Source organism: Cetorhinus maximus, chromosome 3 (genome assembly GCF_964194155.1).
Source record: "Cetorhinus maximus chromosome 3, sCetMax3.hap1.1, whole genome shotgun sequence".
Lineage (NCBI taxonomy): Eukaryota > Metazoa > Chordata > Chondrichthyes > Lamniformes > Cetorhinidae > Cetorhinus > Cetorhinus maximus.
Window position 1 is genome coordinate 114195253 of NC_135881.1, and position 19188 is coordinate 114214440.

General features: G+C 41.7%; 1 protein-coding gene across 1 annotated transcript in view; it reads right to left on the bottom strand.

The window, feature by feature from the left end:
- meox2a (mesenchyme homeobox 2a) overlaps positions 1-14336 on the bottom strand; it is a 67414-nt gene extending 53078 nt beyond the window's left edge. Inside the window, exons 1-2 of the mRNA XM_078538836.1 lie at positions 13566-14336; positions 9709-9881 (exon numbers count right to left, since the gene is read on the bottom strand). Of these exons, the coding sequence (XP_078394962.1) occupies positions 9709-9881; positions 13566-14073 (681 nt within the window). The 5' untranslated portion in view covers positions 14074-14336. The remainder of the gene's footprint in view (positions 1-9708; positions 9882-13565) is intronic.
- Positions 14337-19188: the final 4852 nt, after the last annotated feature.

Here is a 19188-nt window from a genome sequence, read left to right on the forward strand (position 1 = left end):
TGGGTAATAAGTGATATCACATTCCATGAATGAATAAAAAAAACTTACATTATCTCCATTACTTTTATTTTTAATTCGTGTGCCTTAATAAAATTTAAACTTTTTGCCACACTCTACACAGTCAACCCAATTATGTAAGATTGCTCTATGTGGGAATTGCCTGGGGGGTTTGAACTTCCAATGGACAATTCCCCTGCTCCCTGGGACCTTCAGTGAATGTCTCCAACTCTGAGTTAGAATCAGAGACTTCTGACAGTTTCAATGTACTTAGCTGGACAGTTACTAAAGGAAATGTTAGAATAAAGCCTAGCCTAATTCCTGGATAACTCCAGAGCTGACCCCCAGTCACTCACGCTGGCCATCAGACTACTCCCCACTACTCCAGCAACGCCCCCCACCCCCCGCCCCACCCCCAGACCTAACTAGCCCCACCTCCCAACCACGCCACCAAACAGACCTGACTAGCCCCCAACATGATTACCCCTCCGGACCTGAACCGACTAGCCCCGACCCACCCACCCACTCACCCACCTCACCCAAATACCCACTTAACCACCTACCACCTACCTACCTACCACCTACCTACCTACCCCCACCCACCTGCCACCCGCCCACCTCACCTAGTTACCCACCTCACCAACCTACCCACTTACCAACCTATCCACTTACCCATGTGCCCCACAACCCATCTACCCCCTTACCCGCCTACCCGCATACCCACTTACCTACTTACCTCACCCACCTACCCACTCACCCACCTACCCACCAACCCACCCTACCCATCTACTCATTGTACCCACCTACCCACTCACCCACCTATCTAGTGTACCCACAAACCCATTCACTCACTCATTCACTCAGTTCACTATTCAAAGGCTGGACATTTAAACTTATCATATTGCAGTTGGCGCTGCAAAAATGAAGAGTGCCCTGTCTTCCCCCCAGATCTACTCCACATCGACAGCATTCCCCGAATGATGCTGCATTGCACATTTCTGGAAAATTTGAGCTCGGGGGGACTTGGAAGAAACATGGGGCAGGATTTTATGTCCCACGGGTGGCCATGCATCTGACCCGATTGGGTGTAAAATAGCGCGCGATATCGTCAGGCGAGCATCCCGATGTCATCGCGCACTTACGAGAGTCTGCAGCATGCATGGCAATCATTTGGAGGCCTATTAAGGCCATTAAGCGACTAATTAAAAGTTATTTTTCACTGTCCGACCAACCTTAAGATTGGCGGGCAGGCGAATCGGCCAGGCGGCCTTTTGATTTTTTAGGAAAGCTCATCCACGGGCAGGATGATGTTTCCACAATTAAATAAAAACTAAATATAAACTTTTGGGCAGAATTTTTATTCTGTTTGTGTTACTGTGAGTGAGTCCCATGTCGGGGCGTTTTTTTCAGATTTTGGTTCATTTTGATTTTAAAATTGTTCAGCTCCCTGAGGCAGCTCCCTGCCTTCAGGGAGATTTCAGTACATGCTCCCCCGCGCATGTGCAGACTTGCCCTGACAGCGCTGAGATTCTCAGTGCACCCTTCATACTGGCTGGCCATTCATTAGCCAGCCAGTGTGAAATCGCGGTCAGGGGCCAATCGCGGGCGGCAGACCGTTTTCTGGCTGCTCCCGGGCCCACCCATCGCAATGCCTAACAACCCAAAAATCCTGCCCATGGAGTAGCACCGAGTCAAGGGAATTTTTCAAGCCAAGCAGCAATCCGACAATGGTTGCCGCTCCTTGAAAGATCAGGCCCTAAAAATCCTAGCTTCTTGAAACTATTGAATTTAATTCACTAAGGTTTAATAATAAATAAAAATGGGTATTTATTTTCAAACTATTTATCAATTACAAAAATAGATTAAATTGTATTGAATGTTACATTTAATAACAGAGCGTGGCTTCGTCAAATATGTGTATTTGTATAAAGTTGCATGTTCATGGACATTTTAAATTTGTGCCTTTAGCTCAAAATATTTTGGAAGTGCATCCGAGATTCCTTGTGATTCTTATGATCATGAAACTGATAATGAACACTTTGACCAGAATGGCAATGGAAGCTACTATTTTGTGTTTATTTTGTGTAAAGCATATTTAGTTTATACAGGTGGTATCTGCTCTGGAGCTAATGACTCCCCTGAGTTGCCTCCAAATTTTTTTTAAAAACTGTAAAAAAATCAGTGTTTCACCATCTTTTTTTTTAAAGTTACCCATGCCTGATGTGCCTGCTATTTATTTTTTTTTAAACATATCTAACCATTACCTGAACAAAGATCTAAAATCCATTTGATGCTTTTACAATACTTTTCAGTGGATAGTAGATGAACATTTTAATTCATTCTAACTTTTTGTTATGAATTTTAAGCAGTTACATTGCAATGATCGCTAGCCTTTCACTGTCTTCACTGCAGTAAAATAGCCAAAGATCTAAGAAATTTATTCTTAAAACAAAAAAAAGTCAAGAGATGGCACCTTATATTTTAAAAGCCATTAAGGGACAACAATCAACGTTCATCTATGCCTACAAGACTCTGAGTTATAGCGTTTGTGTTATTCAGTGATGCATATTCATATATCGTAACTCCCATCAAACATTCTATATTTACTTCTTTATTTACTAATTGGTAATGATGACACATTGAAATAAAGCTCCAAGCCGTTCTTTTTGCCTTTTTCAGAGTTTTTTATTGCTTCTCAGCATTGCACTTTTATACTCTATACACATGCACTGCACTCATTATGGATTTACAGCACAATCAAAGAAACGAGGCAAGTATAAACAGTGGGGAGTTAATTTCTAAGATCAAATTTCATGGTAAATAATGTTCACCTCCTGCTCAAAACCTTGTGTGTGGCTACAAATTGGGACGTTCGTATGAGAATGGTATAAATGTGTTGTAAATCTCCTTTAATTTTAAACTGGAATTCAACAATTGGTTCTGTCATGCATCAATACAAACATTGTAATTGGTGCTTTTTCCTTCATTATGAAGTCTGGGAGAAATCTCAGCCAGGCTGCTTTTATCATAGCGCAAAGTGAATACAATCTTAACAGGTACAAACATTTAACTACATTTTTAAAAGGTGTATCAGTTGTTTTGCTTAAGGAAAGCTGGAAAAGTCACAAGCTATAAACTTATCATGTTAGATAATATTAAAGTATTGTGTTCTGATAACAAATATTTTAACTCTTCACAGTGGAAGATATAAAGGACTTATCGGAAAGATAACCAAAGATCTAGGGCTGGATTTTATGGGCCACCCACAGTGGAAAGTAGGCAGATGGACCCATTAAATAGGTGCTGTACCATCGGCAGCATGCCCGCACAAGCCCACCCACCTCCCACCCCCACCACTTATAAATTTGCAATTTTATGAGCAGCAGGGGAGTTGTTAGGTGGGCTGCTCGCCTTTGGACCAATTGAGGTTCTTATGTGGGCAATTAATGCCTATTTAATGGGTGGTGGGAGAGGCCTGCACCCAATGTGCATCCTGGCAGGTTTGACCCTGCAGGCTGCTGGCCAGTGAAAGGGGGTTGTGCCTCCTTTGCAGGTCCCTGATGCCAGTAGGAAGCACCTCCACATTTTTCCCCTTCCTGCATCCACCCTCTCACACTGCCCTGTCCAACATGCCCCCCCACCCTTCTCACCCCCCTCGCTGGGGTCTACCAGCTGGGCCCTGGCGAGATCCAGGCTTAGCTGGAGGTCTGGGTCCACTGCTGAATGTCTCCTCTTTGGCCCAGCTGCAGTACCAGCAGTGGCCACCATTTCCGATACGACTGCTACTGCAGAGCTTCTTGCCTCCAATTGGCCTCATAATAATTAAAGACCCATTGGCCGAAAAATTAAAGTAGGGCAAGCGGGCCAACTGGAGCAGGACTCACTCCTAACATTTATGCTGGGGTGCAGATAGCCTGTCCTTAGAACATAGGAACATAAGAAATAGCAGTAGAAGTAGACCATAAGGCCCATCAAGCCTGCTCTGCCATTCAATACAATCATAGTTGATCTTGGGCTTCAACTGCATTTTCAGCATATAATCCATCCCTTAGTGATAGTGAGAAACTTGAAATAATTGATATTAGTAAAGAAAAATTACTGGAGAAATTAATAGAACTAAAAGCCAACAAATCTCTGCTCGCTGATGGCCTAAATGCTAGGGTTTTTAAAAAGATAACTGCAGAGCTAGTCTTAATAAGCTAATGTTTTTAAAGCCAAGGTTCGATAAATTCTTGACTAACAAGAGAGCCAAAGGGTATAAAGGTAGACAAAAAAGTGGAGTTGAGGCCACAATAAGATCAGCCAGGGCTGAATGGCCTATTCCTGCTCCTAATTTGTACATTCACATGTAGAGATAGTGGGTGCACTGGCTTTGATCTTCCAAAACTCTCCAGATTCTGGAACGGTCCCCGTGGATTGGAAAAATAACAAACATAACCTGCTATATGAGAAAGGAGGGAAAGAAAAACTGGGGGGGCCAAAGGCTAGTTAGCCTAACAATAGCAGTGGGAGAAATAAACCTATTATTAGGAACGTGATATTAGGGCATTTGGAAAATCATAATATGATTAAGCACAAATTTATGAAAGGGAAATTGTGTTTAATGTATCAATTAGAGTTTTTTGAGGTTGTAAATAGCAGGGGGAGACCAGTGGATATAGTATAATTGGATTTTGGATTACAGAAAACAATTGATAAAGTGGCAAACAATAGTTTTTTGCACAAGGTTAGGGCTCATGGGATTGGGGAATAAGAATGAGTTGGGAAAAAATGGGTCATTTTTATGATGGCAGGGTATAACTAGTGGAGTGATGGAATGATCAGGGTTTGGGCTTCAACTCTAAAAATCCATATCAATGACTAAGATGGGAGGACCAAGTAACAAATCCAAGTTCGCTAATGATACAAAGTTAGGTGGTAAAGTGAGCTATGAGGAGGATGCAAAGAGGTTGTAAAGGAATATAAACCTGTTAACTGATTGAGCATGAAGGTGGCAGATTAAATATAATGTGGGAAAGTGTGAAATTATCAATTTGGTTGGAAGAATGGAAAAGCAGAATTTAAAAAAAAGGTGAGAGGCTAGAAAATGTTGGCATGAAGAAGGATTTGGGTGTCTTTATATATGAATCACAGAAAGTTAGCTTATAAGTGCAACAAGCAATTAGGAAGGCAAATTTCCTTTATCACAAGTGGGTTGGAGTATATTCAAATCTGAGACTGATAGATTTTTGGGCATTAAGGGAATCATGAGTTTTGGGGAAAAGGTAGGAAAATGGAATTGATGTAGAAGTTCAATCATGATCTTAATGAATGTCAGAGTAGGCTCGAGGGGCTGGATTACCTGTTACTACTCCTATTTCTTATGTTCTTAAGGATAACATCATCCCAACACCAACAATAGCATTGCATTGTGTACTTTTGAGTGGGGAGAAAGGTTGTCTAACAATTTCATGCAAAAATTAATATCCATTTAAAGATTTCCAATTCATCTCTTATCACACACTGAATGGATAATTAATTACATTTCATATTGTTTATTCACACAGGCCTATAAAAATGAGAAGGAATTAAATTAACCAAATCAATGGAATACATGAAAGCTTTAAGTAACAAGAAGATAAACAGAAGCAAAAAAAGGGCCACATGTTTTCGAAGGAGGAAATTATGTAAAGATATTTGAGAAATGGGAAAAGAAAAGCAACAGTAAAAGGATCAACATTTGGACAAATGCACCCATGTAATCCTACCTAGTGTCACCCTCTATCTCTAGTTACATGCATGGCACAGAAGCTACTCAGTGCTCATCAGCCTTAAGATGACATGCCTTATTCACTCACTCTTCCACAACTGCTTTATTCAATTCAGGGTCACAGGGAGTCAGAGCCTATCCTGACAGGCAATGGGCAGGGTACACCCAGGATGGGATGCCAGTCCATCAGATAGCACACAGTCACATGCTAAGGGGCAATTTTACCATTGGTTGGTGGGAGGAAATTGGAGCACCCAGCAGAAACCCACACCAACACAGGAAGAACATGCAAACTCCACACAGACAGATAACTAAGATCAGGATTGAACCCAGGTCCCTGGAGCTGTGAGACAGCAACACTAACCATTGTGCCACCATGCCTTATTCATTTTCAGTGTAATATCTAATCTTATATAGGTGAGTAGTGATAACCAAGACCTAAGTTAACAGTTGTATCACACTTAAACTCTGATCATATCTTTTCAGTAAAGGTTAATTGATTGCTACACCTATCGGCCATTTATACGTACGCATTGCTGTACCTATCTCAGTTGAAGTCCCAGGTGACTGTTTTCTCATTTTCAAACATATTTAAAATCAGAGGTTTTGTGGTGCAGTGGTAGTGTCCCTACTTCTGGGCCAGAAGCTCCGGGTTTAAGTCCAGGACTTGATGACCATGGAAGGTGCATTCACAAAGAGGCCAAACAGGCTGATTATCCCCTGAAGGCAGGTGGTCAACCAAGCTGCAAAAGGCAACAGCAGCCCATTGCCATCCTTTGCCAAGCATAGGCATGGGCCAATCCAATGGAAGCCCATGGTTGCCAGTGCCCTCTTAGAGCATGGTACCTGGAGAAGGATTTAAAATCATCGACCATGAACTTGAAGAAGACCCAAAAATGGATGGGCAATTAACCTGTGCCTGGTGTTTCTGATGCAAGCAAAATGTAAATGTTCTGCTGCCTGCTCATCTACATGATTGTAGCATGCAGCCCGTGCTAAATGTGCTGTTGAGTAGCTGCATGCCTGATCACAGGGTTCAAAATTATGACAGGTTAGATGCTCATAAAATCTTGGTGGCCTGGTAACATGGCCGTCAATAGTCAATTAATCGCCTTAATTGGCCACCTGCCATCGGGAGGCGTGCGGCCAAGCTGCTGTCATTCCCACCAGTGGGAATATTCCCTAGTGGTGGGAGCACATTGGGTTTCCCTCCCTATGCCATCTTAAGACCCCTCCCACCCCTAGCCCATCTCCAAATGGCTGGTAAAATTCTAACCATTGGTACTGCAGGTAACTTATATGATAACTTAGAAGCAGGATTGGCATGTGGCAATACACTGGCACAAATGGACTGTAGCCTCAACAGGAGCTGAGGCAAACAAATGTGCCAGCTCATTGGAGGATGAGGTCTCATAAGAGTTCTGCTGCAGAGGATTCAGATGAGCACTTTGATGGAATGGCCTACTGAAAAAGGCTGAGGAGTATTGCCAATGAAATGCTTGATGTATTGGTGGGCCTTCCAAAAAGCCTGTGGTCACTGTCAAGAAACATGGCAGGGTCTGTCACAAGGTTTTGCGCAGTTTGGAGCCTGTCCTCTCCAGGGTGGAAGTGGTGGCCAACTCTGCGTATCCAACCATGATGCATCTGATGACCTATGTCTCAGCACAAACAGAAGCCACTCAACATCTAAGTGTGAAAGTTCAGGCTGAAGTCATGCAAGTTCAGCTTGGCTGCCACAGAGATTCAGACCACTGTCATCATAGCCACAGATACCAGTATTTAAAGGGCTTTGCAGTGTGGCACACTAATATGATAATCATTGCTCGAGTTTCTGAGGCGCACCCCCCATCCCCACCTAGGGAAGTGGCACAAGCCTGTTGTCCTCCCTCAGGTTGGCAGCATTCATCTTTCCACCACTGCCACTCTGCCAGTGCCCATGCTGTTGCCTGTCAGCCTTTCAGCTCAGGTTGCTGACAACCCTTCCAAGGTGGTACTTTCTGAAACTGAGCCTTCTAGCTGCAGAATTGCACGAAGTCATTCTTTAAGGCCACTAGCAGTGTCCCCTACTGAATATTAGCAGCTTCCACCAGCCATGCTGCAGCCACTGGAGTAACGTTGCGAAGGAAACTAGGTCAGACAAAGGTATGCAGAAGACAGGCACTGAGATGATGTACAAGGGTAAATGTGGCAGTGTTTGCCCTATAAATTTAGTTTGGAATGTTGTTTTGGAGTAGTTTTTATTTTAGGATTACGGCCATGATGGTCAGTAACAGAGAGAAGGTAAGGTGTAAGACTCTTGGTGAATGGTGATTTGGGGTTTTGTGCACCTATACCAGAGTCAGATCAGTCAATCACTTGGCCAGCCTGGTCAGAAAGAGACTATGTTGGTTGCCTCCTCCCTTCATCCTCCATCTTCTCTTGCTACTCTTCTGCTCCTCCTCCTCAGCTGGTTACCATAAAACGGTGGAAAAGGGCTGTGCCCTCATTTGATGAGGTTATGCAGCATAGAGCAGACATGGACAAATCTGGGCAGGTTCTCTGCTGAGGAATGCAGAGTGGTCCAGGCAGCAGAAGTATTGCTTAAGCACCCTAATGGTCTACTTGATCACATTTTGTGTAGCAACATGGTTTTCATTATATGGCTGCTGCCCAAGTGTGCATTATTTCCAGAGGCTTGATCCTAATGGCCCTTGTCACCCAGTAGCCACCCTTTGGTTTGCTTAGTTTGGTAGTTCAAATGCAGCTGGTGCTGAGGACTGCCGCAGAATGAAGCCATGACTGCTGCCAGGATACCGGGCAAAGCCTGCATGAGTTGCTGCCTATGGCCATATGCCAGCTGGATGTTGAAGGAGTGGAATCCCTTTTGGCTGCGGTACATTGCAGAATTGGCATGGGGTGCCTGCAGAACAATGTGCGTGCACTTAATGGCACCATGTGCCATGGAGAATCCTGGAATCCCAGTGAAGCAGCATGCTTGCTTCTCCTGTTTCTTTTGGGCAAGAGAGAATTAAATGTATTCAGCTCCCTTGGAATACAGGGCCTTAGTGACCTTCATTAGGCAACAGTGGATGGCAAACTGGGAAATGTTGCTAATAACACTTACTCCAGAATGGAAGCCACCAGGTGCATTAGACCTCATGGCCAAGATTACCTTCATAGCTACTGACAATGCTGTGCTGACCCTACTCTGAGGCTTCAGTTGTGGCTGCAGCAAGTGGCAGGTTACAGTGGTAACCTTCTTAGTGAATCAAAAACATCAGATACGCTGTTGTTTGCTGATTTTCAGGTAGGGAAATTGGTCCTAAACACTATGGGAGGGTATGGCCTCCTGCTGAGAGCCCTTTTCTCTCCCCTTCCCCAGCCGTCTCCCACCACCATACCTCTTCCAGCAACTTGTCCTGCTCTGTGTTGCTTCTGTTCATTCTCCCTGTGATGTTGTAAGCCAATAGGGTTGCAACCCACTGTGCCCAAATCTGTGCTTTGTGTGGAATGCTTGAAATCAAGACAAAGTCCTTCAGAACAGGCCACACTGCTCCCCGTCAACTTCAGCAACTTTAAACAACTCTGAAAACCACCTAACCCTTCTACAATCTCAGCAAGAGCCAGAAGAAATCAATCAGCAACTAACCTGAGAGTATCTGATGATACCTTTAAATAGCACTGGTGTGGGGATCCTTCCAGCTGCTGAACACGTGTTCAGCTGTACGAGGTTAAGAGAGGGTAGTTGTAGTATTGAGTTCCAAAATTGCAGTGCTGGTATCAAATTATTGTTTCATACTGACTGATGTCACGATCTGCCTATTCTGTGTACTTCCAGCGCAAATCACGAACACCCTCACCAAAGTGATATCTCGTGTGCACATCGTAGATACCATTTTGAAGGATAAAAATGCTGCTATAGCACTGACAAAGAGGCGCTATGCATCCGAGTTTTTATGCCAATATATTTCATTTTATCCTACCTGTCTCTCAGTGAGATCCAGATTTACTGCTATCTCATATCTTCTCAGCCTGGTCAGGTAGTTGTGATGAGCAAACTCAGCTTCCAATTCCCGAATCTGTTCTTTGGTGAAGGCTGTTCTTTCCTTTCTGGGTTTGCTGTTCATCTCTCCCTTGTAGCTGCATTCTTGTGTCTCTATAACCAGGATCACAGTAATTTCAGTTCAGATTTCTGATAATCATTAAACAGCTAAAATAAAGTGTACTTTTAATTGTAAGAAATAACTTGCATTTATATGGTACCTTTCACAATCTTAGGGCATCTCAAGTGCTTTACAACTAATGAATCATTTTGAAGCGTATTCACTGTTGCAATTTGGGAAACACAGCAGCCACTTTGCGTATTGCAGTGGCCCACAATCAGCCAACCTTTAATGATCAGATCATCTATTTTTTAATTATGTTGTTTGAGGGAGAAATATTGCCCAGGACATCATGGAAAACTCCCCTGCTCGTCTCCAAAATAGTGCCAGAGGACCGTTTATATTCATGTGAGAGGACAGTGGGGTCTCAATTTAATGTGTACCAATCATTGGTCTGCTACACTTTTGGAAGACATACACTGAGAATTATACTGTAAAATTTCTAATAAGAGTTATAGGTCTGTAATGCAATTTGTATACATTTTATTTGTGTACATTTAATGACAAATTTAATGAGAACACTTTATATTTGTATTGTCACAAGGTGTACGCATTATGTACATACCTGATTGTGAATGATGACAATTTCCCTTTTTCAGCAAGCTTCTCAACAAAAACAAAAATTGTATTTTTTTTGGATATCAAAATATTAACAGCGGGGGTCTCCCTTCAGTTCACTATAATTATTGTCATAAAACGGTTGACCCATCCGTGGATTAATAAAATAATATTTCATAAATTAATAATCAAATTGTGTTTCTTTTGGGAAAAAGGCCATATTTGTAGGATTAAGGAGGTTGCAAATCATTGCTTGAGCTCTTTTTATACTTAATGGCAATACCAACTTCAACATGCTTACAAATATATGGTTAAAATAATCCTTATCTGGTAAGTAAAGTCACATTATGGGAATTAACCATACACAAATCATGAGGGACTGAAGCTGAAATTAATATTTTCTCAACAACATCAATGCATTTAAATTAGTGGCATTAGTGTTTTTTTCATTTGTTTGTGGGAGCTACTCATCCCTTGTTCAGAGAGCATTTTGTCAACCACTTTGCTGTGGATCTGGAGTCACATATAGGCCAGACTAGGTGAGGACAACAGATTTCTTTCTGTCATTAGCAGACCAGATATTTTTTTTCAGCAATTAATGGTCATCATTAAGCTTTTAATTCCAGATATTTATATGCTTTATTTATATTATGACATCTGTGATGGTGGGATTTAAACCTGGGTCTCCAGAGCATTACTGTGAATCACTGGATCACCAGTCCAGTGACAATACCACTATGCCACCGCCTCCCCCTATTGATGAGTGAATATATTCCCTTAAAGACACAAATCATTCCTTATGCATGCTTATAATGCAGATTAAATATAGTTAGTTAACACAAATAGTAACTAAAGAGCTTTTTCTATTATCCGCCTTTGAAGCAATTTATGTTTGTTTTCAAAACGTTGTATATATATATTGTTAAAGGATCTCCCTCCTTCTCTCCCTCTCTCATATATATATAAAAATTTATATCATAAAGGAACCAAAAAGTACTCATTTGATTATTTTGCTTTCCATTAACCTAACCATTAATCAATTGACTGATTCCTAAATTTCTAAACTTTTGTTTCTAAATTGCTACAAATAACTAAGAAAAAAAATCAGGATTACAAAACTGAATTTTAATACATTTAAAACAGCAGTTGCTGGAAAGATAAATGATATATAAGATTTAAGATTGCCTTTTATAATGTTAAGTTCAATGCTCTGCGTTTTGTAATCACAAGGGTTATATTAACTAAATGCTATTATTAGATTACATCGTATAAAAAGGGTTACCATACTTAGATTTTTTTTAAAGTACATTTATTTACGTAAAAGAAAGCTAGTGAGGAGGAAATATTTCAGTTGAGAAATTTCCACATGGAACCCATATCTGGATTTCTTAAAAACTGACTTGTCTTTTGTATTATATGCCTGTTCCACACGACATTAATCTATTATTTGAATTTTCCCAGTTCATGAAGATATGATTTTATTTACTGCGTATGGCAATCGCTGAGTGGTCTCCTGGAACGGGTTCTCCAAGGTGTGAAGCGGTTACCGTCACTAGAAGCAATTTCCAAGGGTGAAGAGTTTTCTATGTGACTCGCTGAAGACATGCATCTTTGTTTACACCACGAAATGAATACAAGTAATCCGAGGACCGAAATGGTGCTGGCAGCAGGTGTAAAAACAGTAACATGGAGTCTGGCCCTTTGCAGTTTAAACGTCCCGTCTTTGTAGTGAAACTGGAAAGGACTTTTATATTTCCTGCCTATGCTTTATTTTTGTAAGGTTTGGTGATGAATGTGTGAATCAGAGGAAATGCAGCCCATTAACCGACGATAGATTTATTGTTACAAAGTAAATTTTGGCATAAATCTTCGGAGAAAGATGATCGCTTTCATGAAGTGGAAACATTGTGCAGTGTATGTGCAATTTCCTATTATCGGTGTCTTTAAATTTAAATCGAAAGAATTATTTAAAAAAAAACAGGGGCTTTCATTTAATGTTACAGAATGCATAAGTTTTGTACTAGAATATAGAAAGCCTTTGCGTTATAGAACTTATAAAAAAATATTTGCTTCAAGTAAGATAGAATGACCGTCTTTGCACAAAACCACACTCTTGAGTACAATGTTGTACTATTATTTAATCGAATGCTTGTTTTGGTTACCACGAGGTCACCTATTTAGTGGTATCGTTCATTAAATTAAACAATTACATTCATCCGGGCTCTTGAACAATCTATTGTTTTTACTACACAGAAAAGTTAAAGATAGCAAAACCCACATAAAAATATTTTAAGGCTTCTGGAACCAGAATGTGCTCAAACACCACGGTTATCAAATTCAGTGTCATTGATGGAAAACGTTAGGATCTGTATGTAAAGTCAAAGCTGTTTGAGAAATTATCTTTGTTATTTAGGAACATAAATTCCCATGATTTCTTTCAGATTTAAAGTGTTATTTGGTTGTGTCCTTGAGTTAAGCAACAAGCTGAAACACATTAGGATTTAAAATTTAAGTATGTAGAATGTGATTATATTGAATTTTGAATTATGTTTGCTTGTTCAGCAACAATTCAAATATTCTAGAAAACAACAAAGCGACACATCAATGGAAACGACGATCGCAAGTCTTTAACTTTAAATTAAAAACTTTCTCTCCTCAATTTAGGTCGGCCGGTCGCTCAGATTAGAAGAGTCTGGCTGGTTGAAATGAGCTTCACACCGCTCTAGGTGTGACCTGGAGGCTGCTTAATGCGGGGTTTGTCTATGAACCATATTAAAGCACTGCTTTCTTTCAACAAAAGTGTTCTAGGGGTGGGGAGAAAACAGACCAGCTCAAACCGAATCGGTTAAAGGCTGCGGAAAAATACAAATGCGTGCTTTTGGAGACGAGTGTAAACTGGTGGGAGCAACCGAATGAATCAGATCTAGACCAGGTTTGAACAATGTTACGCCAGTGACGGTAAACTGCAAACTGATTTTAAACAATTTAAGTACAATTTGGAACTGTAGAATGGAATAAAATATTCGCTTTAAATACTTTGAAAGAGGAATAGCTGACGCCTCTGCACTGTGCATTAGTAGCTGCGAATTTACTCTATGCCCCCACCCCGAGTCGCTTACCTGAGCAGTCACTTTTCCTCTTGGAATTCCTTTTCTCTGTCTCCACAGGAGTGACTGCCGGCCTCCCGTAATCTCCAGAAACACAGGACCCCGCGTTGGGGTTGTTGGGGGCCAAGCTCGGATTGCTGTCCACCAGGCTTGAAGGGTTCGAGCCCAGTTCTGGGGGTCCTGATTCCGACTGGATACAGAGTGTGTGCCTGGCCAGGGGAGGGGGCGAGGAAATCTGGGGGATGTGCCAGGTAGCCTGGGCAGCCGCTTGCTGTTGTTGCTGCTGCTGTTGCTGCTGTGGATGGCCTCGGTGGTGATGATGTAGGTGATGATGATGACGCTGGGCTGTAAACATGTTTTCTTCATTAGGAAATCCAGTTATGATACAAGAAGAAGACAGGTCTGGAAAAGCCACATGGTCTGATCTTCCATGAAGAGCTAGTGGAGACTGAGAGAATTGGTGCAGGCTCTGGGCTGGGGCATGTGAGCTACGCAGGCAGCTAAATATTGTATGATCCATGGTAGCAGGGTTTCAGATTCCAAGAGGCTGGAATTATATCCAAAGCACCTTCGATTTCAAAGTAAACAGCTTCCAAAAAAGCAAGGGTCTTTAAAAGCGGTCTGGATCAATCGCTGTTTAACAGCCAGTGCTTTGTGAATAAACACACATACGCACACCAGCTAACCCTGATTCTCGGATGACAAGTGAAGCCAATCGCACGTTATCCCAGGGAGCTGCTTTAAGGGGAAAATCGTGGAAGATATATAAATAGTTTGTAATGTGAGAGGGGGGCTGGATCTAAGGCAAGGTCCCAACCACATGTGAAGCTACCTCCAAAAAAACATCAGCCCTATAAATCATGGCAATTAATGACCGGAAATTGGCAGGCACAGTGAAAGAGAAACAGCGTTTCTCAAAGTTAAGGGGAGGCTTTATTCTTTTGTATTACTCGAGATATTGTTGATTTGCTACTGTCGATCTTAGAATTGTACATTTGCAATTAACGGGTGATGTGGAAGTGTGGGAGGGAGGTGGGGGGGGTGGCAAACTTTTCCCTAAAATTTCTTGGACCTTCGGGGTGTCAGATGTCCATAACGTGCCGTACCTTAGGGGGGTGGGAGGGGGGGAACCTGTGGCTGTCAATCAGTGCCGCGAGAGCCAGGGGAAAGTCTGTCTGCGGCTTTCCTACGAGAAGTCTTTAAGAAAAGCAGCAAGGAATGAGAGAGCGAAAGAAAAAGATTGACCCTGTCATCGGAGTCCGTAAAGCAAACAGAAAAGCATATCTTCAGATGACAGAATAAATTCCTAACTGATGAAGTCATGAGAATGTAAACCAGTTGGTTTTTGAATTTTGGTACAGGGCACTTTTTAAAAACTGGGAGATTTCCCTGCCTCGACCCGCCTTCCTCAGTCGGTTGTGCCGTCCTCATTAATTATGTGTATTTTTTTTTATTTGAATGTTTTCATTTGCAAAAAATAAGAGAATATCATGAAAAGTTTTCTATTTAATTATCACTTTTCATTGCCCTTGAACACATTATTTTCGTTGGTCCCTGATTAATTCCTCTTTCCCGTGGAAAAATTCTCAAACAGGGGGGAATTAAAGAGGAAATTTTAAAAAAAGGATTACCCAACGAAACTGATTAGAATTACATTTAAACATGATTGCTTTGAATGAATCGTGCATTCCGCACTGCCTCCCAGCAGTCTTTCAAAATACTACTTAGAAAATTCATCGTCAGAATTAGTCTTAAAAACTTTGTCAGTGACGTTAGTTAATTAAAATATTTAAACCACGATGGGAAATAAACCTGGAATAAATTAATACGACTGAATGCAACGCGTTTCCTGCGTAAATATATGGTCTGCCTTTATATTCTATATTCCCATCGAAGAGCAGAATGTCCATGAAGTGGGAATTATTAACTTAATCTTGCCCTGGAATCACATCGCTTTGTCCAAGTGGTTTCCACACTGTGGATAAATGCTTGAAATGTTTTCGTTCATTCGCGAAAATGAAGGTATTAATTGTTGTGAAGCTGCAAAAATAGGTATCTGAATTCTATAAATTATGCCAACCGCACTTTTATCGCACACTAATCAGTGACATGTTCCAAAATACAGCAATTAAAAAGAGTAATAGCATCTCATTAGAAATGAATGCAGAAAATAAAATCCACAATAAGTACACGTTCATTGTGTACACAAATATAATGTGATGTTCGCTGTCGGTCCAGTCTCTGTTAAAGTAATGGTGACATTGCCACATTAATCATATGTTTCTACAAGTGTAGGGGAGATGTTGAATGGATTGTGCTACTGGAATGGATCAAACTGTAGTGAATGGTTTATCATCCACCGGGCTGATTCAGTGCGGGTTGAGATGCTCCGCTGAGTTTCAAGGATTTCTTTCTCCGCTCGACAGATGTGTGGAGGAATTTCCACTAACCCTATCCACCCCAGGGTTTCACTCACATCAGTCCGACTCAGGGGCTCAATTAATATGGAATATAGAAACTCTGGAAAGTACCAAAGGACCGAATTCCAGATATCCGTCTCCTCTGAAAACATATCCATTGATAATTACAGCGGCATAAATGTACAGCAGATCATTAATCACTGAACATAATATTCAGTGATAATTATAGAATAATTATACTTATATATATAATACAATCAACTATAAAATAATTATCTTAAATGCAGCTGGCATTGCAGAATTCCCATTTCCCTACAGGTAACAGCACCACCATTTCAGAACTAAATATATTTTTCATATAGTGGAAGGGCAGGGTTTCCTCTTTTCCACTCCCGTCGCGGTTAAGAATCAGGATCCTTTAAATAACGAAATTGAAACAATTTATAAACTGCTTTCCTGACACTTCGAGAATTTTATTGAACACAATTAAACTCTTCGAAATCCCCGCGACCCTCACCGTCAAATGGTTTAATCGGAGCTCAGGTACCTCCATCCGTTGAATTGTTGCTACAGTTTCACTTTTATGCGGGTTAAATAGTGTCAAACATGCTGAACGATGGTTTTGTTCCCAACAGTCGGCTGCTTTAACACCAGGACTAAGACCCTCGCAGCGAGCGCTGGAATTTGGTTTAGCTCCACTTTGAGGGTGCGTTTTTCACCATCTTTTGGAGGTTGAATCGAAAACATTTCTGCCACTAATTTTCACTGCGATAATTTTCATCTAGTTTCCAAGCCATTCGCTGCCAAAGGAGCGAACCTTTTTTGTTTCCATGTGCGGGAGAGATGTTTTGACAGTAGGGCCAGGTTTCACTACTTTCATAGGAGTGTAGCTTGTTACCTGGAACCAGGAGTTGTGGCGAAAGGGTGGCGGCGAGTAAAGGCCATTCAGTAGCTGCAGGCTTCCCCTTCGAGCGCACGTTTGTTTTTATCGGTGTTACCTAATTTATTTAACCTGTCGGGGTGGCTGACCACCGGTAAGAAAATGAACCTAGTACAAAAGTGAAGCACCGCCGATGCTGAACATCAGAAATAAAGACAGAAAATGCTGCAAATACGCAGCAAGTCTTCCAGCATCCGGAGAGGGCAAAAACCGAGTTAACCTTCCAGTTTGAGTTCTGATGCAAAGTCATTGACGTGGAACGGTAACTCTGTTTCTCTCTCCATGCATTGCCGCCTGGCCCGCTGAATGAGTATTTTCTGTCTTTTTTTTTATTTAACGAGCCTGCCTACTATGAATTGTTTCCCTGAATCTCCATTTAGGAAGCTAAGTTCGAACAGGTACATTTTGGGAAACTCACCGTAGCTTTCTGAATACTACCCGACCATCAAACATTATTCCCAAATTTCCAAGGCCAGATCACTGTTTTGCTCTTTTTCTACTTTTATTCCATGATCTGCGAGCTTGCTAATATGATTTTTTAAAATGAAAAATACCCTGAAATAATTCATGGTAGCATTCTTCCAGCTAGATTTTTTTTTTAAAAAAAGCTTGTTTACCTTAACTTCAATATAAAAATGGAAAAAAGGAAAGCCAAGCAATTGTACATTAGTCTGATTGCGGGCTGATCGCTACCATCAGGTTTCAGAGATTAACAAAGGGATCTGGCAACAAACGCAGTGAAACATAATGATCTGGGTCCTGGAAGATGGCACAACTCAAGTAACGTGAAACAGATGATGCTAGAGCCTTTTAACACTTTCTCACGAACAACCAGGAGATTTTACATATTCCTCATCTACCAACTTGTCTGAGAATAGAGAAAACTGGGGCTAGAGAATCTGAACGGCAGGCAGAGCCGGAGCCTGGGTCATCTGATGGGTAAACAAGTAGTCAACCGAGTTACTGAACTTCCACATCGCCGATTTATTGAACTTAAAATATTTTCAAGGGGTTCAGTGAGAGGGTTCGTTGGGGGGCGGGGGGGACGGATGGAAATCTCCCAATTTTCAATAGATTACCAAACAGAACCAGTTAAACAAGACATACAGTGGACATCAAAGTGGACTGACAATTATCAGAATTGAAGCGGGCGGTTGAAAGCGCGACTCAGCAAGTCAGTCGGAATCTGTGGCTGGAACGAAAGAGTTACTGTAATGGGTTATGATGAAGGGCCCGCATCTGAAACACTAACTCATCCATTCTATTCAAAAATGCCAGCTGCTCAGTGTATCCAATATTTCCTCTGGAAGATACATGTTAAGCTGTGATTACTAAAGATGTCATACCTTCTATAGACTATTCCCTTATTCTTCTTGGCATATGTGTGTTGCTGGCTAGGCCAGTATTTGTTGCCTATCTAATTGCCCTTGAGAAGGTGGTGGTGAGCTGCCTTCTTGAACCACTGCAGTCCATGCGGTGTAGGTACACCCACAGTGCTATTAGGAAGGGACTTCCAAGATTTGATCCAGTGACAGTGAAGGAACGGTGATATAGTTACCAGTCAGGATGGTGTGTGGCCTGGAGGGGAACTTGCAGGTGGTGGTATTCCGATACAACTGCTGCCCTTGTCCTTCTAGGTGGTAGAGGTCACAGATTTGCAAAGTGCAGTTGAAGAAGCCTTGGTAAATTGCTGCAGTGCATCTTGTAGGTGGTACACATTGCTGCCACTGTGCATCAGTGGTGGAGGGAGTGAATGTTTAAGGTGGTGATTGGGGTGTTGATCAAGCAGTCTACTTTGTCTTGAATGGGCTGAGCTTCTTGAGTGTCGCTGGTGCTGCACTCATGCAGGTGAGTGTAGAGAATTCCATCACACTCCTGACTTGTGCCTTGTAGATGGCGGGCAGGCTTTTTGAAGTCAGGAGGTGAGTTACTCACCGCAGAATTCCCAGCCTCTGACTTGTTCTTATGTCATAGAGTTATAGAGCCATTATGGCACAGAATGAAGCCAACTGGCCCATTGAGTCTATGCTCTCTGTCAAGCAATATAGTCAGTCCCACTTCCTCATTTTATCCCCATAGCCTTGTAAGTTTATTTTCCTCAAGTGCCCATCCAATTTCCTTTTGAAATCACTCATCATCTCTGCTTCCACCATCCTCATAGGCAATGAGTTCCAGGTCATTACCATTCATTGTGTAAAAATGTTTTTCCTCAGAGCCCCCACATCTCTTGCTCAAAACCTTAAATCTCTGACCCCTAGTCTTTGTACCATAAACT